The 23,280-nt window shown below is 41.2% G+C and overlaps 1 protein-coding gene across 1 annotated transcript in view; it reads left to right on the top strand.

Annotated features, from left to right (window-relative positions):
• Positions 1-23,280, top strand: part of COL25A1 (collagen type XXV alpha 1 chain) — a 452,042-nt gene that overhangs the window by 380,429 nt on the left and 48,333 nt on the right. The window contains exons 19-24 of the mRNA XM_056564488.1: positions 1,152-1,214; positions 4,139-4,207; positions 5,413-5,457; positions 11,782-11,826; positions 13,463-13,540; positions 21,623-21,667. Of these exons, the coding sequence (XP_056420463.1) occupies positions 1,152-1,214; positions 4,139-4,207; positions 5,413-5,457; positions 11,782-11,826; positions 13,463-13,540; positions 21,623-21,667 (345 nt within the window). The remainder of the gene's footprint in view (positions 1-1,151; positions 1,215-4,138; positions 4,208-5,412; positions 5,458-11,781; positions 11,827-13,462; positions 13,541-21,622; positions 21,668-23,280) is intronic.

Here is a 23,280-nt window from a genome sequence, read left to right as displayed (position 1 = left end):
GCTGGTAGACTTTAGAGACCTTGTGCTCCCCCATATTCTGTTTAAGGATGCCCCAGAGATGCTCAATAGGGTTTAGGTCTGGAGACATGCTTGGCCAGTCCATCACCTTTACTCAGCTTTACTCAGCTTCTTTAGCAAGGCAGTGGTGGTCTTGGAGGTGGGTTTGGGGTTGTTATCATGTAGGCATTCTGCCCTGTGACCCAGTCTCCAGAGGAAGGGGATCTGGATCCCCAGTACCAGCAGCACTCAATCAGGCCAGACCATAACACTCCCCCACCATGCTTGACTCTTGATTTTGTATTCCTCACCTGGTTGCCACCATACATGCTTGACACCATCCGAACCAAATACGTTTATCTTGGTCTCATCGGACAGCAGGACATGGTTTCATTAATACACTTTCTTAGTCTGCTTGTCGTTTGCAGGCTTTCCTGTATTTCATTGTTAGAAGAGGCTTCCTTTTGGGACGATAGCCATGCAGACCAATTTTTGATTCATCGTGCTTCTTAATGACAGACAACCTCTCTATCTGATGCTGAGCACGTGCTCTCAATTTCTCTGGTATACCATGGCAAGGCCTGTTCTGAGTGGAACCTGTCCTGTGGAACCTGTCCTCTGAAAGTACCCACTGTACTGCACCTCAGTTTCAGGGTCTTGGCAATCTTCTTATAGCCTAGGCCATCTTTATGTAAAGCAACAATTTTATTTTTTAGATTCTCTGAGAGTTTTTTTGCCATGAGGTGCCATGTTGAACTTTCACTTACTAGTATTTTAGAGTGTGAGAGCGATAACACCAAATTTAAGACACCTGCTCCCCATTTACACCTGAGACCGGAAGGGCCCAATTTGGGCATTTTCACATGCCAAGGTTTAGACATAAATTGCTGTGTTGAGTTATTTTCGGGGGACACAACATTAAACACATACACTCACTACTTTACATTGTAGCAGAGTGTGATATTACAAGAAAAGATAAATTATGTTAAAAAATGTGAGGGGTTTATTAACTTATTTGAGATACTGTATGCTATAACATTTTCCTCTGTTTAAATGCACATTTTAATTAACAATTTACAGTTTACAGACTGTTTTATTTTTCAATCTCATAATATGGTTCCAATGCATCATCTAACCACGATTCCTTTCCAAAGGGAGAACCAGGATTTCTTGGCCCTCCTGGAGAACCTGGACTACCGGGTTTACCAGGAACAAAGGTAAGAAATAAAGAAATACAATATTTGTTTTTCATAAACCATTTGTTAAAGGTAATCTGTCAGCTCTCCTGTCCTGGCTGTGACCATGTACAGTCTGAGGCCCCGTTCACACTACGGAATTCTCGCGGCTGAATTCTGCGAGCGGGGATTCTGCCTGGCGGCCGCCGCCGGATGCGCTTCGGCGCTAGGGCCGCGGGGCACTGACCGTCACCGTTGACGGCTATGCAGTGCTCGCGGAATCCGCGCAAAGAATGAACATGTTCTTTCTTAGCGCGGAACACTTTCAGCGGCGGAAATGTCTGCCGCTGAAATTCCGCAGTGTGAACGGGTCTCGCGGAGACCCGTTCACACTAATGTTAAAGTTCACACCGCGGAATTGCGCTCGCGGAATTCCGCCCGGAAATTTTGCGGCAATTCCGTAGTGTGAACGGGGCCTGAGTCTATCAGCAACAATTGGACAATGTCAGAGTAGGTATGGACACATCCCTGACTGGTAACAACCAGTTGTCAATTGTTTCATACTTTTCTAGTACAAAGTAAAGATGCTTTTGAATTCTCAGATTATGGGAATACCATTATTTATTTAAACAACCATCAGAAGAGCCGGCAGGGCGTCTTTCAATGACACAATGAATGTAGCTAAATATTGCAAGTAAATATGTGTATTGAGTATTGAATCCAGTATACTGATTATTATAAACATTCTACATACTATAGATATAAAAAGATTGTTGTCTTGTGGGTAATTATTTTAGGGGTGGCAAATTAGAGAATTGCCCAGAAGCTTCATCTCCTAGGGGTTCCTTGAGGACAAAACCCCCAGGAACAACCTGAATTTACCATTACCCATCTACTACTCTAAAAGGAATGTAAAATGAACCCCTATACTGGTAGGGAATTTACACTAACCCTTCCACCACATTAGACAACCTGAGGTTTTCCTGTCTTCGATAATACAATGACTCGCTTATTGGATATAAGCCTAATAGACCTTCCCAGTCCACATACAACACACTGGTAGTGGTAGTTATGCACTTAGCCGTTTTAGCTCTTTTTAGTTTTCCAGTACATAGGTTTGGGCTACACAGTGACTTGTAATGTCTATTGCATTTAATAATTGTTAACATGGTTGTATCATTTAAACTCTCGCAATAAATCCTTTCCTATTGGATTTTTGTTTGCAATTTGCTCTTGATTTTGCCAGCACTGACTTCATTAAAAGTTTGACCTGAGTTTGACATGCTTGCAATTTGTAAAACATTTTATGCAAATTGCATGAATAAATTAAATTTTATGTCACCCTAGCCATTTAGTGTCACTGGCATTTAGGACATAGAGACATGTCAAAAGTTTTGATTAGTCGGTGTCTGCATACTGAGACCCCAACTGATCGGTAGAAAGAACATGGAGAAGCATGCAGCTTTCTCCCCCTTCCTTGCTGCAGGAGAAGGATCCCATTGAAAGTCTATAGAGCCCGTTTCCTACAATGAGCAGATGTGAGAACAAAGTGTTCAACCAAGATCTTTTCCCTTCTCGTTCTAGTAATCCATGGGGGTCTCAGCACCCAGACCCAACCAACCAAAACTTTTGGCATGTCACTTTGACATGTCAAAAGTTTTTTTTGTGTGTGTTTTGGGTGAGGAGATACATTTTTTTTTAAAGCCTTATCAAAATTTTAAAGTGGCCTATTGCATTCTGGATCTTCTGTAACTACAGAAATGACAGAACCAAATGTGTAAATCAATACATTTGAAATAAAATATTCTAACATCATATGTTAAAAAGAGAGTAAAACAATATAAACTGATGTTTATGAAATCCAAAAAGATATTTTAGACCGAATGCTTGAAATGGTTCAGAGTTGGATTTCATCCAGGATGTTACATGTAATTGTTTGATAAAAGTCATTATTATTCATCATCTTGTAGATTATTATCATTTCATATCCAGTATCAGGCAGAAATCTAATGAGAATGTTATTGTCATGGGTTGTTTCTTTTTTTAGGTTTCCCATGGGATAATTTTTCTGAAACAGTATATTTATTCTCTAAGTGCTTCTTGCCCATTGACTTAGTTATGATTGTCGAATACTTTGAGAAAAGAGGTCTTCAGATACATAAATAACAAGACCAAATAAATCATTATGTCCAAATCCAATGCAATCAGGAGGGAAATGTCAGCAAACATGTTATTGTGGGTTGCTTTAGCAACTGTTATAATTGAACCAACCTTGAGCCATGGTTATTCAAATGGCTTGAAATTTTGTATTATTATGGAATGTTTCAAACAGAAATAGACAATTTATTGCTACAGTATCTTTTGTACAACATGCAACTAAAGTAAGCACATAGGGGGATATATCTATATATATGGTGTAAACTGCAAAAAAGTTTCAATATTTTTTGTGCAAACACCTGTCTTGTGCAATAATTTTGTGACTTTTTGTCACTTTGCGCATAGTGTCTTGAACGTGCCAAATTTATTTTTATTTTCAGCTGCAAACAGGTGAGAAATTAAACTGAAATCTGTGAGCTAGCGTAGATTTCAGTGAGGGTGCAAGGGCAGCCTGTGATGCATTGGGATTTATGTAGAGGTGTGCGCCTCTACATAAAGCAGTGTGCCCATGTGCCGGCGGGGGATTGGGGTGTTGGAAACCAATCTTCAAATGTGGATCTTTGTCAATTTGAACAAATTCTTTGATCCACGCTGGTACATTTTGATCTTTTTGAAGTTGCTTTATGAACAACGTTTTTTGCAAAGACACTAACTTTTTGATGCCAGAGGGGAATCCAGAAAAAAGAAGTTGTCATGTGCATGGAGAGGGGTTCTGTTACACTAGTAAAGTGGAGCATTTGTTGGAAATAGTAATAGTAAGGTTAATAGGAAGTACGGTATGTGATTTTCTTTAATATTTACACTTAAAGGGAGAGCGAGGTGAACTTGGACCTCCAGGAAGAGGGGAAAGAGGTCTCCAAGGAGTACCAGGTCCAAAGGTATGTCATATAAGTGTATGCTTGGTGTTCTCAGGCAGATTAGTCAAATTAAATTTATTAGACTTTCCCATAAATCATGCATGTGACTATATTACTCTACAATGGATAATAAATATTCCTTTTATTGTCTTCCCCCGGCATTAATTATATCAGCCGAGATTCACTTTTTATTATTCTGTTCATAAATTCCTGAGGTTTCTTAAGCTGTGCTCACATGCATTTGTAATCATTGTCCAGGAGGCCACATATTTACACCTTGGGTGTATAACATCATAAAAGTGGTAATATATTAAGTGGCTTTCTTGACATGTCTGAATACCTTCCAATAATTACTTGTTACGTATTGGCCTCATACAGTATCCCTTAATTATTATAGTCATGAACTTGTGCTCTGAACTTCACTGAGCCATACATCATGAACGCATTTACCATACAAGATGTATCATGGGAGACGAGGATATCTCTTTCAGCTTGTAAATTCTTGAATACAGGATTATGACAATAAGATTTATTGTATCTTCTCCCATTTCTCCCATTCAATAAACCCAGGATAAGCAATGATATCCAGAATATTTAATAACTTTTGGCATCTATTGATATAGCGGAGTACCTTATGTTGACGATCATAAAAATTGCCCCCTACCACCCTAGCGGTCTACAACATACTTATGTTTTAATTGTCTTTGTATTACCAAATTGTAAATCTTCAAAGTAGCTTAAAATGTAGAGATTATAAAGTAATTCCAGACATGTACAATTTGTTCAAAATTCCATCACTGTAAAAGTGCTGCAGAATAAAGGTCAAAGTCTGACATTAAACTGAGGTGAGGAAACAAGGTAATTGAGATTCATAAAGTCCATTATCTTTTGCTGAAACTATGGGAGGTTTAATTATGTATCGGTGGGTGGTCTGTCCTCAGGCACGGCCATTGTTAACTCCATCACTGGCTGTTAATCCATAGATGATCAGGATGGCAGGTTTATTACCATACACCAAAACGTACATGTTTTATACTCATAATAACATTTTACCTATGAATTAGCTATATAGATACATCTTTAACTGCGGTAGCCTACATTATCTTTAACCCTTTCTAGCATGTTCCACTTTTGCACTGTATATCTCAAATCTATAACTGGTTTATTTCTCTACTGCTATCTTAATCTCACTCTATGCTTACTTTTCTCAACTTCGCATGCTCCAGGGAGAAACTGGTGAACCTGGAAATAGAGGCCCAAAAGGGTCAAAGGTCAGTAGCTTGTTATTTTCTATGACCGTATGCTTAACAGGATAATTGTACATATTTTTATTTGAATGAATTTCTATTAACAAGTGTTCGTCCTCTTCTGTATATTTCAATCTTTTACTATGGCTCTATCTAGTGGCAGAAGCATGAAATTACTATTTGTATTGCCTACAAGGCTGCTTTTACACAAGCATATTTTTTATCAAAAGTCCATCATTTTTTTCTGTTGGCAAAATGAGCTAATGTTCATCTATAAAGTTATTAACATAGCCGTGTTAAATACATGCGTAATTAAAAAAATATAGCAGGTGCTACTTTTATCTGTAGATGGAAACACTCTTGGAAGTCTATAAGAATGGACTATAATACAGATGCATCCAAATATATATATATCTGTATTTAATCCATTTTGAATCACAATGGGGGAGATTTATCAAACCCTGTGCAGAGGAAAAGTTGCCCAGTTGCCTATGGTGACCAATCAGATTGCATCTTTCATTTTTCAGAGGCCTTGTTAAAAATGAAAGACACGATCTGATTGGTTGCTATGGGCAACTGGGCAACTTTTCCTGTGCACAGGTTTTGATAAATTTCCCCCTATTTGATCATTATTTCATCTGCATTGAAATAGTAATCAGTAGCATATACCATATTCGAATTTGTGATATTTCGCAAATATATGGATGAATATTTGTCCTATATTTGCGAAATTTGCATATTCGATATAGTCACGGTTATTTTCGCATATGCGTGTACGCATGTGGATAACTATCTACCTATCTATATTATCTATCTATCCATCTATCAATCTATCTATCTATCTCCTAATATTCTTTAGTGATGATATTCGCGAATATGAGGATATTCGCTAATATTCGCATATTCTCATATTTGCGAAAATTTGCTCTCCAGTCTAATACAGTAAATAGAATAGAAGCCTTCTTTAGACCAAAAGCTGGAAGCAGGGAGGTATGAGATCACTGTGATGTGTTCTGTGGGGAAAAAAAATTACAAATAATCGTTATTGCAAATATATAGTGCTATATCGCGAATATTCGAATTGGGAATATTCGCGCTCAACACTACATTGAATCAGTTTTTCAAAGTGGCAATTCTACGTAGTTTAATTTCTGGCCTATAAGGCTGGGTTCACATATATAAGTCGTCTGGCACAGTTTCCCTCCGGCGTGCACCGGAGGGAAACTGATGCTAGAATTGATCCCATTCATTTGAATGGGACAGTTCACAATAATCCAGCGTCTCAATTTTGACGCCGGATGGTTGGACATGCCGGAGGGCACCGGAGAGGGGAACGCAGCTTGCTGCGTTCCCCTGTCCGTTGCCCAGAAACAATGGACGCCACATGCCATACAACTGATGACAAGTTGTCATCAGTTGTGGCATCAGTTGCATCGAGATTTAGGCTGAGTTCACCTATGCCGGATGCCGGACATACGTGAACCCAGCCTAAGGCAGTTTTGGGCTGGATTAACAGATGTCCAGTGTTAGGCATATGTGAACTCTAAATCTTGAAACAACTGATGCTGCAACTGATGGCAATGTGCATCAGTTGTCATTAGTTGTGTAGCATCTGGCGTCCATGATTTCTGAACACCGCACAGGAGAATGCAGCAAGCTACAACCATCTGACATCCAAATTTAGACACCAGATGATTGTGAACCGTCCCATTCAAATAAATGGGATCAGTTCTAACATCAGTTTCTCTCTGATGCTTTTTAGCAAGCAACGGAGGGCAAAGATGACTGACGCAAGACATTTGTGAATGAGCCCTTAGGCTGGGTTCACATATGTCCGGCATCAGGCATAGGTGAACTCAGCCTAAATCTCGACGCAACTGATGCCGCAACTGATGACAACTTGTCAACAGTTGTATGGCATGCGGCGTCCATTGTTTCTGGGCAACTGACAGTTGTATGGCATGCGGTGTCCATTGTTTCTGGGCAACGGACAGGGGAACGCAGCAAGCTGCGTTCCCCTGTCCGGTGCCCTCCGGCATGTCCAACCATCCAGCGTCAAAATTTAGACGCTGGATGATTGTGAACTGTCCCATTCAAATGAATGGGATCAGTTCTAGCATCAGTTTCCCTTCGGTGCACGCCGGAGGGAAACTGTGCCGGACGACTGATATATGTGAACCCAGCCTAACTGAACAGTCATACTGATATAACAATAATGATGACATACTGGATCACTATGATCAGTAAGGCTGGGTTCACATATATCAGTTGTCCGGCACAGTTTCCCTCCGGCGTGCACCGAAGGGAAACTGATGCTAGAACTGATCCCATTCATTTGAATGGGACAGTTCACAATCATCCAGCGTCTCAATTTTGACGCTGGATGGTTGGACATGCCGGAGGGCACCGGACAGGGGAATGCAGCTTGCTGCGTTCCCCTGTCCGTTGCCCAGAAACAATGGACACCGCATGCCATACAACTGATGACAAGTTGTCATCAGTTGTAGCATCAGTTGCGTCGAGATTTAGGCTGAGTTCACCTATGCCGGATGCCGGACGTATGTGAACCTAGCCTTATACATCCTTATTGCAGATCTATATTAGGCTGGGTTCACATATGTCCAGCATCCGGCATAGGTGAACTCAGCCTAAATCTCGACGCATCTGATGCCACAACTGATGAGAACTTGTCATCAGTTGTATGGCATGCGGCGTCCATTGTTTCTGGGCAACGGACAGGGAAACGCAGCAAGCTTCATTCCCCTCTCCGGTGCCCTCCAGCATGTCCAACCACCCGGCGTCAAAATTGAGACGATGGATGATTGTGAACTGTCCCATTCAAATGCACACCGGAGGTAAACTTTGCCGGACGATATATATATATGTGAACCCAGTCTTACAGACTCTTATCAAATGATTGTTGCCTAAATTATAATTTTTTAGTGATTTTTTTTCTTACAATCAAGGCAAAAAAATCTAAACTAGCCTAAACTTGCATTTTTATATATGATATATATATATATATAGTGACTTGTAATAATATGCAATTCTTTGTGAAAGGTGGGATTTAGTTTTATATTATGTAAAAGAAACATGCATTCTGCAAATCAGAAATAATCTTGATAACAATTAATATATTATGTATGAATGTAGCAAACTGCAAAAATGTTAGAGAATCACTAACCAACATGTTTTATTTTGTCCTGGATGTTCTCATGATGGGTACATTTTCAATGCCTATCATTGAGGTTTTCCTCTAGGCACTTTGGGGGGAATTCACTAAGACTATTATATCCATACACTTGTTTGAAGAAATGCGCCACCCCTCTGGCCCACACCAGATTTATTGAGTGACACATGCTCCAAGTTGGCATAGATTTTTACCATAATTTACACCTGCTTGATGGTATAAATTGCAGTAAATTTTGTGCCCCCTTTGACACATATTCATGCGCTAGCTCCTTTTGCCGGTTATGTGCCTGGCACAGCCGTCATAAATTCGGGCTGCTGTTTATACACATCTACATTGAAAGCACTATATATTTATTATTACATACAGAGAAATAGTTACCATAACACAGAAATAAAAAGAGCAAAATATCTGTATCAAGATACAATTATATACACAAAGGACATTTGAACCTTGACAGAGCGTAATACAAGAATGTTGAAAAAAAAAAAAAAAAGATAATGCTATTAATCAGGAACCGTATGTCCCAGCTGAATAACAATAGCTGCTTGGCACGAATCCATCCCATTAGGTTCCTGTATTCCCTCAATAATATAAATCTTGCAGAGTGTAATTCCGCAGAACATATGTTCATCAGAGCATTTGGGTAAAAAATGAGGATTCTGTTGTTTTGGATGATTAGTAGCTTCTAGAAATTCCAGTGCAATTACAAGACCATCGGTTAATGTGATTGTTGCACAAGTTTTCTGCTTCACAACCAGTACACAGTTATATTGTCCGACAAGTTCTCACCTCCACACCAATAGCTTCCAAACTTCATAGCCTTATAGAGGGACATTTATCAATGTTTTCTTATGTATTCTTTTTTTTTGTAATTTTTTCCTTACTTTTTTTTTTGCTTATGTGTGACTTATTTATCAAGTGGTTTCAGCCTGTTGATAATTTTCTTTCACGTAAGCAATTTTTCCTTTTTACTTTGGTAGTAGCTTCTTCTGCTTCATGTTTGAGCTGGAGTAGATTTAGTCAATTTTTAACCCTGTTGCGCCTTTTGTTTTTGCGCAGTTGCGACTGTCGCAGTTAATAAATACCTGACTACCCGTAGTCCATTTTAAAATTATTACTACGTAGTTAATTTTTGGAAAACTTGCTTTTCTCGCTTTCCAGTCAAAATGTTGGACGAAAAATCGCGTAGTCGCAGTTGTGACAATTCTGCAACAATTATAGTAAAGAAAACCTGACTAAACCCGTTGATAAATGTCCATAATAGTCCTTTAAGATCAGAGCTCCAGAACAATATCATCCAGCAAGTGAAGAGCCCAGCCGGTTTGTTATCCCACAAGTATATAGCTCCATATCTTCATTTATCAACAAATTCTGAGGTCCTGGCAAGCATAAGACTATGTTCAGATGGCAGAGCGCCGGCAGAACATTCTGGCGGTAGGACCTCTCAGAAATGGGCCGTCTCATAGACGGCAATACATTTCTGCGCAGACTCTGCAAAAAGAATACACATGTCTATTCTTTCTACTGACTCCGGAATTTTAATTTCTGTGCCAGATCTTTCTGATGGCAATGGGACTCTGCTGCTGCTGAATCTCTGTGTAGAATTCTAATGCAGAATTCTGTGTGGAAATTCCATTTTTGTGAATATAGCCTCATTATTCCACAAGTTGAACATCCTCAGTTTCATTACCCTCAGAATCAGAGTTCCAAAGCCTTTATATCACAAAAGTTCAGAGCTCACAACTTCCTTACCCCCATAGATTACAACTGCACATCTTCATTAGCACATAAGTTTAGAACTCCACAGCATCATCTACAAGTTCAGAGTTCTAAAGCTTTATTATTCTGCAAGTTTATAACTCCAAAGCTTTATCACCCTACAAGTTCAGAGTTCCAGAGTTTCATTAGCCCATAAGTTTAGTGCTCAATACCCCTAAAGTCATAGCTTCAACAGCTTCATCCAAAGTTTAAGGCTCTTCAAAATGATCGCCCCAAAGGTTTACAGTCTGACAGCTTTATTATGCCAAAGCTTTATTATTCTGCAAGTTCACAGCTTCATTACCCTACAAGTTCAAAGCTCCATAGCTTCATTACACATCTCCACAGTTTCATTTTCCCACAAATCAAATAATTATTTGATTTGGGTCATTAAATGGGCACTATCATTAACAAATGTTTTGTTATTGCACTCCTTGTGGTAAATAAAAAATCTTTCTATTGTACTTTGATTATAAAAAAAATGAAGTTTTCTATGTTTTATTTGTGTTTAAAAAAGCTGCCAGTAGGTGTCTCCCTACTTGTCCAAAGCACATTTCCCCCCATCTCTTGCACAGATTTTGGTCCAAAAGTCCAAAATCAGGAAATGTAGTCTGGAGTGCTGGAGGGGGTGCATCCTTAGCCAATCATAGCTCATCTCACACACTGAACTGCTTTGGGCTGTGTGTAGCAGAGTGAGGGAGGAAGTTCTCCCCTGAATGGCTTCAGATGATGTCACGCCTGCTGGGTAACTCCCCTTCCCAGTCTGTGAATCTGACTGAGCAGAAAATACAGAGCACATTCAAGGTAGAAAACAAAAAAATAACAAAAATAAAGGCATGGGGTGGTTTATCATGATGGGGGCAGTGAACTGGGAGGATTATAACATTTTACAAGATCATGAGAGGTACTCTTTAACTTAAATGCAAGTATACATCCCCTTTATTTTCTCAGTTATGGTTATGTGTTCATTTAAAACAGTACCTGAAATGGGAAAGCACTTGTATTGGCTTTAGTGCAGCAAGTGACAATAGTGCACAAATCTAGATGAACACAGGTGCCCTGGATGGTTTCCTGGAACTACGCTCAGAGACACTGACTCATTTTTACTGCATCCTTTCTGCCAGTCTCAGCTGTTCCCAGGATTTTGACATGAAGCTGCCAATACGGCTATGTTCATACATGGTAGACAGTTGCTTAATCCATGATTAGGTGGCAATGCCAGTCCTGGCATGGATAGTATGTTTACTTGTAGGGATCAGTTTGTTTTTTTCTTGTTGTATGTTTTGTTGCAGCATGTCTTAGTCATACATGAAAATATGAAATAAAAAATGTGAAATAAAAAAAAAGGAATACAACTTTAAAACCAGTTTTATAAATTCCATATTCTGTCATTTTAGGGAGAATCTGGAAGCAGGGGTGATCAAGGTCTTTCTGGTCCCAGAGTAAGTTTGTTTTTGTTATTAAATATGTAAGTCTGGATTGCAGTATATATATATAAATTTAGCTTTTTGTGTTAAATTGTATGTAGATACATTGGATGTATTTTAGGGTAAAAACAAAGGCAAGCAAAACATTTGTTTCAAAATGAATACATTTACCATTGTTGCCTCACTTGAATTAAGTATAATTATGAAGTTAAAATATAGTGATATCCCTTGCACTTGTGTGACCATTGGTGGCCTCCTTACTTAAATCCTGTGGTACATGTGAATAGCTATACATGAATCACAAGGGAAGAGGGATAGACTTCTACTTAAAAATCGTAATCCTTCCAGTACTTATCAGCTGCTGTATACTCCAGAGGAAGATGTGTAGTTGGTTCCAGTCTGACCACAATGCTCTCTGCTGCCACCTCTGTTTATGTCAGGAACTGTCCAGAGTAGAGGTAAATCCCCATAGCAAACCTATCCTACTCTGGACAGTTCCTGACATGGACAGAGGTGTCAGCAGAGAGCACTGTGGTCAGACAGAAAATAAATTCAAAAAGAAAAGAACTTCCTGTGGAGCATACAGCAGCTGATAAGTGCTTAAAGGATTAAGATTTTTTAATGGAAGTAATTTACAAATCTGTAAAACTTTCTGGCACTAGTTAATTAAAAAAAAAAAAAATTCCCTCCAGAGTACCCCTTTAATTATCTAAGGACAAGAAAACTTATGTTCAAAGAAAGTATTCCAGTTCTGGCCACCAGAGCCAATATTAATTAACATGCATAATAAAACAGACATGGGTACTATAATGTTTTTTTTTTTTTTTGTCTTTACGAGCAAAGTTAAAATGTAGGATTATTTTAACTCTGACTTTAAAGCCTCAGTTAAATCTCAGCTAATTTACAGGCTTATGTTGCAACAGATTTATTATTGCATTTTCCCCACTTGATAAATGGGAATCTCTACATGTAAACAGTTGATGTGTGGCCGATGATGATGAATTTAGGTGGCTGTACAATTCACTGAGCTTTGTAAAGGCTCATAAATGGGTGCCGATCAGCAGATTGGCACTCAAATGCTGCCTCCTGTTGACCCAGATCAGCTCTATAATGTATTTCCCAAGGTTGTATTCCTCCTATAAATGGGGATAATATGTCAGCCTTAGTTACAGAAGAGATTAGCAACTAAAAAGGAAACACCATTGTTAAAATGCCCCCTGAAGGCCTTTTATAACCATATGGGGGGGGTCTGTACTTTGTGCAAAATAAAAAATAAATTAAGGGGAATGAAGAAATAGCTTCCAAACCCCTCTCCTATCCCCTCCTACATTAAAAAAAAATATTCCGGCACTTTATGCTTGTTAGAAATTTTTTTTTATGTAAAACACACACTTATTTCCTAAATTTATTTTTCTTTTACATTTTCCCCCGATATCACAAAAAAAATTCAAATAACCGAACTTAAAAAAGAAAAAAAAAAAAAAAAAAACAGGCCTGATTTTTAACTGTTTAATATAAAAATATGTTTTTTTTTTTAGATCATTGTTTATTTTGTTTCTCTTTTTAGGAAATAAAAAGTTAAAACAAATGAGTAGATAAAATAGATAAGTCAACAAGACAGTAAAATGGGGTTTGACTTTGTGCTCTACAGGGACCCCCAGGGCAAAAAGGCGATCAAGGAGCTACGGAAATCATAGATTACAATGGAAATATTCAGGAAGCATTGCAGGTAAGCCCCTCTTCTAGGATAATGTATGGCTATTAGGGAATATTTGTCTAGGTTTATGAGCACTATTCTGTGGAGAACTGGGCTTTCTTACTTAGGTAGCTTTATCAAGTGTTCTTTCCAGGGGAGTGCATTAATCTTACTGACTTCCTGGCAGTCCCAAAACCATTCTGTCTCCTTTACTGTCTCTTTCAATGCTGTTGGCTGGCTGTAATATAGAGATATTCTCTCGATTATTGCCTGACATCATCTGCAGAGGACACACATGATTTATTGTAAGCTTGAAAAGCTAGTTAGTTTGAGGAGTAACAAGTACTTTATATATGACAGTTACAGTTTTACACAGGTTCACTTGGGAACAAGTGCTCGGATAAAACTCTATAGAATGGTGTTGTCACCACTGGAGGCTGGAGCGTATCCTGTATAGTTATCATGCTTGCCAGATTTTTTACTGCTTAATTATCCCACATTTATTTTAGTAGAGAAAAAGCTTTACAATATTGTAGTATGACGTAATAATAAGAACAATGTTATTTCTTGTCACTATGGCTTGCCATCAGAGGATTACTGCCATTACAGTCACGGTAATGAACCTGCATGGAGTGGTTATACGTGTCCAGTGTGCTGTGTGTTTCTGCATGCTCATAATCTAGTGCCATGGAAGACTTGCACATTTCTGTAAATCCACTGCATACTAAACACCATTGTTACTTGTTACCCTGCTGCTTTATAAAATCAATGTACCCTATTAAATGGCTTATAACCTAACCCAGTGAAAAAATTAGACATGGGATGCAATGGTTACTAACAATTCAGGTATTAGGGTATTAGTTTTAATGAGCAATAGCATTCTATGTCAATTTACCTCTGCCTGGCCAATTACATAAATTGTAATAAATTACAATATTTGAATACAGTATAATAAATTACAATATTTTAATACAATATAATAAATTGCAGTATTTAAATACAATATAATAAATTACAGTATTTTCACCCTTCATTGAGCATAATGTCACTTATAGACTCAAGGGCATTTGGCACAAAGACAGCAGTCACAAAAGGGCCTGAACACATGCTTAAGCCTAAAAGTTCCCTCTACCACATAAGAATACATGGTAGTTAACGACCATGTTGCATTTTTTACACTAGGTGCTGAAAATGTCTTTAAAACTGAGTAGAGAACAGTGTCGAGAGATTGGGGCATTTCAAAAACATTTGCAGCACTAGAACAGCCCTTTAAGTTATGCTTCTGAAACCTGCACTTTGCAAAAAAAAAAGGGTCTGAACAGTTTATCCCATTAGATCTGAAACACATTCACTTTTTTTTTATAAAAAGTCAGACCTAATTCTTGTAGAAAATAAAAGAAAATAAAAAAGCAAATTTTTTTTCACATAAGTAAGGTCTTATGTTTTTTTATATATATTTTTATTAAAAAGTTTCCAATAAACAAAACAGACAACAAAAGGAAATGAAAATGACATAGGCAATAACCATGATATTTTAAGGATTGCAATAAACAAAAACATAGCTATGTATAGCAAACAGATCACGTAAGACATTTGACCCCACCTCCCCTCTCCCCCCATACAATAACTCCCAGTCATCCATGGAGAACAAGAGACAGCAGGCCAGAAAAAGGGTGTAACAGCCCCCACGGAGTGCGTGAACAGGGAGTAGCATGCGGTGTAAGTAGGAAGAGGGAGACACAGCCAATCTCCCCAGGCCCCATTCCAGACAAGAGATCATCTAGTTCGGCTCTGCAGTCCAATAGCCCCAAGCGATCTCAATTACCGCTCCCTTGACTCCCAGGGGGTCCAAGCCTAGAGCAATGTCGCCCAAAATAAGAGGAGACTATATTATGTATCCGGCAATCGTAATGCCCCTAAAGAACCTCTCAGAGATTCCACATTGTACCAGGTGGTATATCTAAAGGGTCTTACAATTTATATGATCTCCTGTGAGTCATAGCGATTAACAATAAAGGACTTCCATTTCCGGAAGAAACATTTCGTGCCAGAGTCTGAGTGCCACTCAGCGTCCAAGCGGTCGGCAGCTCGAAAATACTTCAGTTGGGCTATCAACATAGGCAAATCTTGAGTAGTAGAATCTAACCATCTAGCGAACAGACACCTCTATGCAACTAGCAGGACTGCATGGATAAACTGGGGATATCTCACCTCCCCTCCCTCTGGTCGTCGTAATTGGTGGAATATCAATGACTGTGGTGTAAACGGGACCCGAACCTTCCAATGATCATATATGTACGACTGAATAAGGTGCCAGTAATCGGCTGTGTGAGAGCAGTCCCAGACTCCATGATACATGTTTGTGAGCGGGGTTTGGCACTTAGGGCAGCGGGTGATCCTATCCGGGAAGGATGGTAAGGGTAAAATATTGAAACCATATAGGGCTGCGTTGGCCACCTTGAAATAAGTCTCCCGCCATCTCTCATTAATAACATTTTCCGAACCACGGCAGTATCTCCCGTCCACCTCTCCCACATATAGAACACACGCTTAGGGTCAACTTTTCTAAAGCGGTTACGGAAGGCTGCATACAAATCGGAAATTGAGTGTCTCTGGGGTTCACTACTCATGATATCATCTAAAATGTGGGTCAAGGCTTCCTTCTGAAGATCCCTCAATCTAGAGGAGCAGAAGGCATGGACCTGGTTAGCATATAAGGTATGAGACTGGGGAAGTTCTAATATGTTGACCATTTCTCCTGGGGAGAACCATCTACGCCCCACCGTCCGAACACCTTTAGAGAGCCAAAGATTAAACCACAGGGAAGATCTACCCTGCGGGAATTTCAGGTGGTCATGCAATACCATCCATTTAGAAATGGGGGGCCAAAAACCTTCCGCACTTCCTTTCATGTCACTATTGTTTCATGCAGTAGTATTGAGCCCTTGACCTCCAGGGGAGTAGCAGGCGGTGGAGTTTAGTGTAAGATGTGTGGAGCAATGCCGGCAAAGACCTGGGGGCAGCAAGCGCCTGTTCCACCACTAGATTGGAGAAGTAATTGGAGTTATGTAGCCAATGAAATGCATGACGGAACAAGCAAGCCAGATTATAACCCCTAACATTCGGAAAATTAACATCCTGGTTGATCAGAGAGATTGGGCGACAGGAGCCTGGCTCTAAGGGGTCCTTGCCAGGCTTAGGGAGTACCATAATATATGCCAGCTTTGCTGCCGAAGAGAGTACCTCTGTACATAAAATTTTGTTAAAATATGCCAGTAAGGGGGGGGGGGGGGGGCGATATCTGGTCCACTAGGGGTTTGTAAAATTCTCCCGGATAACTATCTGGTCCTGGCGCTTTCCCAGTTGCCAGGGAGTGAATGCCAGCCACCACTTCCTCCAGCGTAACATCTGCTTTGAGTTCCTGACGCTGCTCATCAGATAAAGATGATAAGGATATCTTCTCCAGAAATGTTGCCCCTTCATCAGTTGGGGTGGGGGAGGAGAATAAAGAGCAGCATAATAGGAGCCCAAGACATTGTTAATGGAGTGTGGTTTGTGCGTTTTGCGCCCCGTCAAGTCATACAACGCTAGGACGTATGCTGGTGTGCAGGATCCCTTTGCTATATGTGCAAGTAAGCGTCCTGCCTTATTGCTCTGCCTTAATAAGTCTGCCTCAAAAGGTGATCTATAGATCCTCTCTTTCCTATCCAGCCAGAGTTCATACGAAGACTTCACTTCCTGCCATGTGAGTTTATTTTCCGCAGTGGGAGAGTCAAGGAAGCGCAAGTAAGCCTTTGCTAAAGCTGTACTTGCCATTGCATTACCCTCCAGTGTTTTCCGTTTAACTGTGGCCGCTATAAGACATAATCTTGCCCCTTTGTACTACCTTCGCGGTTTCCCCTTACAGAGAAGGATTATCATTGTGAGCTGCATTGTCCATCTGGAATTCCAACCACCATCCCCTGAGAAGGCTCAGAAAGGAATCATCCTTTGTTAGATAATATGGAAATCACCATAAGAAAACTGTGCCCCTGGGACATGATGGCAGGAGCTCCAGAACCACTGGCGCAGTGTCTGAAATGACCAGGTTCTGAACGTCCACCATCCCTAAGCGGGAGCTCAACAAGGGACTGACCAGGACATGTTCATGGATCGTGGTCTCGCATTGACTATGTGAGAAGTTTGTGTACTCACAACCGTCTGGGTGCAAATGTCGCCAGGAATCTAGCAGTCCTGTGTGCGTCAGAAAGGGGTGGGGGAACCTGTCACTCATGTGTGTCCAAGAACTGGTTAACCACAGTGTTCAGTTCCCCTCCCAGGATGGTTAGCAGACCACTAGAGCTATTACAAGTATCTGCTAGGGATGTAAAAAAGGAAGAGTTATCACCATGAGGAGCATAAACATTATATATATGAAAAGTGTCACCATTATGAACTAGTTTCAAATGTGAGAAGCGCCCCTCATCATCACTGTCATGTGAAAAAACACTATGTGGAAAGGATTTACTAATCAATGTTAGAACTCCAGATTTGCCTTCCACCGCTGAGCTGCCCAGTACCTTGCCAACCCAAAGCTTCTGCATCCTCTGGAAGTCCTGCTCCGTCAGATGAGTCTCCTGTAACAAGACTGTGTCCAGACGCTGGCATTTCAGAAAACGCAGAATTTTCTTGCGCTTTTGAGGTGAGTGCAATCCCTTGACATTCTTCGTCACTACACATTGACGTCCACATCTTAAATATAGCTAAATAGAAGCCCCTCGGGGGCAAGGAGGAGGGGTGGGGAGCTAGACCCATCGACGTACCAAATATAAGAGAACAGAGCGGACACAGGTGGAGCGTGGGAGAAGGAGAGGAGCAAAAAGCAGAGGGGGCCATCAATGTATTGAAAACAGAGGTTAAAGTGCGCTAAGCATCGCAAGAAACACACATAGAGGGGGAGGGGGGACCAGAACATAAAAACAGAGAGAGGTAACCAGAGGTTGAACAATAATGAGAAAACAAAAACCCTCAGACAGACCAATCCTAGAACAGAATAAGGACGGCCATAAATTGGGTAAGGGACTTCACCTTTTTTAGACATGTGGGTAACCAAAGCTCCCACCCTGGACCCCTAACAGGACAGACCCAATAGTGCAAAGGCCCAAGATAACTGAACATTAAAAGGGGGCAAATTAGGTGGAGCAACATATGATTACCAGCTTATAAAAGCAGCTAATGTCAACACAGATAGAAAATACAGCATCAAAAGGCAATAATTATTTAAGGCACTACAGAACATTGCCCCCCAGAATTATGATAAAAAACGACCCTGTGGATCTGTATCAACTGAGGCCCGTGGAAACAGAGGGAGAGGCAGATGCAAAATAATACTCAGGAAGAATGGCTGCTTCTGCTTCTACTACGTCTCCTCACTGACTTGCGGCACTTTCTGGATTTGCCCGGGGATCTAGTGCAGCTGGTTCTGTGCCGGGAGGGATGGCGAGATGGTTCACCCCGCTTTCTGGGAGATGGTGAATGGTGAGAAAGAGAGCGAGCAGGGTGGGCGGGTTCCTTCAAGAGATCCTGTAAAGCGGCCTCTGCTGTGGTCAGAGTTGAATAAGTGGAGAAGGAGCAATCTGATTGGAACACCTTAAAAACGGCAGGATACTGGAGTTGGAAACGCCTCTTCGCCTTGAATAACTCAGTTCAGATTTTACTGTAAGCCCTCCGGCACTTGGCAACATCAGCAGAAAAATCCTCAAAGAGCATTATCCTGTTATTGCGGAAAGTGAGGGGAGAGGAGCGTTTTCTGTAAGCCCTCAGGAGCTCCATTTTGTCGTTATAGTCAAGCAGTATGAAAATGATTTTCCGGGGGCGGGAATCTTCCACCAGCCTAGACTGCAAGGTTTTTGACTGGGGCTGTCCTACTCGATGAGCCCTCTCCACCCTGCATTTGTGCGCCAGACCAAGAACTTTGGGCAGATCACTTTCACAGAAGTCTTGTAGGTCAGAAGGGGGAAGAGATTCACTGACCCCCACAATACATAAATTTGTGATCTGTTTTCCAGGCCTTTCAGCTTCTCACTGACGTAGCATAGATCTGTTTCTGTTTGGCGGAGTCTAGTGGCTAGGCCGCGGTTTTCATCCTCTAGAGTGATAATGCACTGTTCTGCCTCATCCATATGGCCTGTTTGAACACCTAGGTACGCTTGCAGTTGAGTTAACGTGGAGCGCATGGTGTTTTCAAGGGTCAGCTGAATAGTAGGGGTGATTAGCTTGACCAGGATTGCCGCCAGGATCTGTAAATCCATTGGAGAGGCAAAGGAAACCTCTGAGGCTCCGACAAATGGAGGAAGTTGAGGGGGTGTGGGTGGCACTGAGGCTCTGCCATCAGGGGTGAACAGTGGCTGGCTGTCAGGGATTTCCATAGCCACAGTGTGTGACTGTGAGTCCGTGGCAGGTGCTTTTTGAGGATCTGGATCCGTGTGAGGTTCTGGCATTGAGGAGAGTGCTGCCACTGGAGAACCCCCATGCTGAGAGCCTGTACTGAGGAAGCGATCCATGAGGGTCAAAACAAGGGGGGCAAAAAGCAGTCACTGATAACAATAGGATGTAATGAAAGAGTCCCTGCACCCTCACAGCAGCCGTGGAGTGACCATGTAGTCTCCAGGGAGCTTTGACTGTGCAGTGATGGCAGCAGAATCAGGGGTAGTACATGGCCCTGTCCTGCAGAGTAAATTTTCTGTCCCCTGGGAAGCGTATCCGGAGCGGAGCAAGGCAGAGCAACCGCTGGGGCTGGGGCTTCTCTATGGGGGACCTGTCACCGACTGCCCCTGAGTATGGTCCTGCTGAGTACCTGAAGGCGATCCGGTAGCCCCTCCACTGTGCACAGCTGTGCTGGAGAAGATGGTGGCTGCGGCAGGCAGGCCGTGCGGGACCGCCGGGGAATGTTTGCTGCCAGCGGGTAGGGAACCAGTGCTCCCCAAAGACTCCAGGACCCCTGGCAATATGTTGGTCAGGTAAGAATCCCTCCTGGCAGGCGGTACGGTGCAGGTAAGAGGTCCAGGGTTCGGGAGCTCCGGTCCTGTGCTCCTCACATGCCCGTGTCAGAACCGGAAGTCCAAGGTCTTATGTTTTTGAAGAAAACGTATGATCTTAGGTGTCAGCGCTGAGAGCCTCACCGATCAGTAGAACGAGATCAAGCGATGCACACCCTGGCTTGCAGTGATTTCCATCACATTCCAAAGTCTCCCTGCCATTTAAAAAAAAAAAACTTTCAATATGTAACAAAGACACGTCAAAAGTTTTGATCAGTCGAGGTCTCAGTGCTTATAATGGGGCCGTCTGGTTAAGCTGGACAGAGATTGCTACTAGCCAGGGAGTGAGGTGCAGTAAAGCTGTTTCTTTTTGCTCGTTGTAATTATTGCTGGGAATCTCGGCACTGTCAGGTACACTGTAGCTTAATACCTATGTGGTGTGTGTGTGTGTGTATATATATATATACTTTCAACATGTCACAAAGACGCATCAAAAGTTTTGATCAGTCGAGGTCTCGGTGCTTATAATAGGGCAAAATAAGTATGACAAAAATGTTGTGAAAAAATTACTTTTGTATGACAGAAAACTTTAATATAAGTCTTAATAAATGACCTTAAAGCTTCACAGCAGGATGTCAGCTGTACACCTGTACACATCTTTACCCCATGACAGCCCTTCAATGACCTCAGAACGCTCAGGCTTGATTTTGATCATGTAGAATACAATATGGAATTACAGACAATGTGGTTTTCATATATATTAGCCCATTTAGCTGTAACCCAGGGATACACTTGTAGAGAAAATAAACATCTTGACCACAGAATGTTATGGAACGCATCTCTTGTATAAATATCCTCCAATCATAGATAGATGTCGTGTAGGGAAGGGTGCCAGATCTGTAACAGGGAAAGCTTTACAGACATTACAGACTCTAAGAAAGAAGCCAGAAGGTTCTTTGTTGTTCCATTTCAGAAAAAAATGAATAACATTGTTTGCATTTAACAAATGTCATGTCATTATGTCACCCCTTAACCACGTCAGCTGTTTCTGCCATTACATATTATTTCATGTAAAAAAGTTTATTTTTGTTTTTAACAGGGACCTCCTGGACCCCCTGGGCCACCTGGCTTGCCTGGATCAAAGGTGTTTTTCCCTATTATTAAATGTGATAAACACAGGCTCTAAATTCTACATTTCTGTTTTATATGTGAATGTACTGGATGTGTGAACTTTTTCTTCATCATTCTTCTAGTACTTTGCTGCCCTCTAGAGTTCATTTTTGTGTAATACAAAGAAACAAAAATACAAGCTTGTTTATAAATTGTAGCGATATGTGAATTATCACATCATCCAATAATTTCTAGCCTTTAAACAAGGGCAAAATAACTGACCGAATGACGTACTTGAATCACAACATGGCGGCATACTAGATGGCAGTTATTGGTCAGTTACACGTTGCTCATCCATAAAGTCTGTGAATGGGATACACTATATATATTTTTACTGGGTAAGTTACATATCCTGCCCATGAGGCATACTATATGGGCATGCACAAGGGAAACAGAATAATGACAGCAGACATGGTCCCCCACATCACCCCAGAGAATCCATGTATTGTTTCCATCAATTTCATAAGGCAGTATTTTGATCAGTATTTGTAAAAAATAAAAATAAAAAGTAAAAAAAGGATTTCTAAGAAAACAAGAAGACAAAAAGTATAACTGAAGTATTTGCCCCTCTTCCATGATTTGATTACACTCCTGGTATTGACTTACAAATCCTGATGCTAAATATTGAGCATGAAAATGACCTTAGGCCTTAGGCAGGAGCTACAAGCTGCTTTTTTGTGGCCAATTTAACCAAAGTTTTTTCTGAAGTGAAGTGAAAGCTGCAGTCCAAAGGAACACATTGAGTTACATGCATCCCTGTGGACTACAGCTGTCTACTGAAAACCAGTAACTTTTACTACAAAAGTCTCTGAGTAGCCTTAAAGTCTCAGAGTAGCCTATAGCCTAAAGAAGGGGGAGGAGATTAGAAAAACATGGCTGCTTTTCCAGAACAGCATCCCTCTTGTTCATTTACTGTGTTTGGTGTTAAGACTCAGCCCCTATAAAATGAGTGGTGCGGAGCTTCTATACCAGTACAAGAGTTGCACAGTTTCTGGAAAGAAGACGGCCCATTCTTTGACCCCCATGAAATTAATGCAATCCATGGAAACATCTAAAATTAGTGAATAAAGGGAGTATCCAGGCTTAAAGGAAAACTGTCAGCCAGTTCATTCACACTAAAGTCAATACACTGGGTTATAGTGTGGGTGAACAGGAGTCCATACAGGGGTCACTTACTTGTCTGCCTCCACTGGCCGCTGAGTTATACCCCGGTAAAGTTTCGCTGTTTGTTCCCAGCATTGTGCTTTCAAGGCGGGGCCCCCGTCGGCCGTCTGGCTCTGCTGTGTCCTAAGCCCGCCCCCTTACATAGCATACTCATTATTTTCAACTCCATGTCCTAGTGACATGGAGTCACATGCCCCCTGAGCTGAAGTTTTTACCCAGCTCTTACGTCCTGATGATGTGAGAGCTGTGTGTTGGGAGAACCGCCCTGCGCAGCGTAACTGTGCATGCGCCGGTCCCTTGCTACCCAGAAGTCAGGTGTAGTGAGGGAGGATAATGATTATGCTAAGTAAGGGGGCGGGCTTAGGACGCGGCAGAGCCAGATGGCCGGCGAGAGCCCCGCCTTTAAAGCATGATGCTGGGATC

The sequence above is a fragment of the Hyla sarda genome, chromosome 1, assembly GCF_029499605.1.
Source record: "Hyla sarda isolate aHylSar1 chromosome 1, aHylSar1.hap1, whole genome shotgun sequence".
Lineage (NCBI taxonomy): Eukaryota > Metazoa > Chordata > Amphibia > Anura > Hylidae > Hyla > Hyla sarda.
Note: the sequence above shows the minus strand (reverse complement) of the source record. Positions and strands in the feature narration are given on the sequence as shown.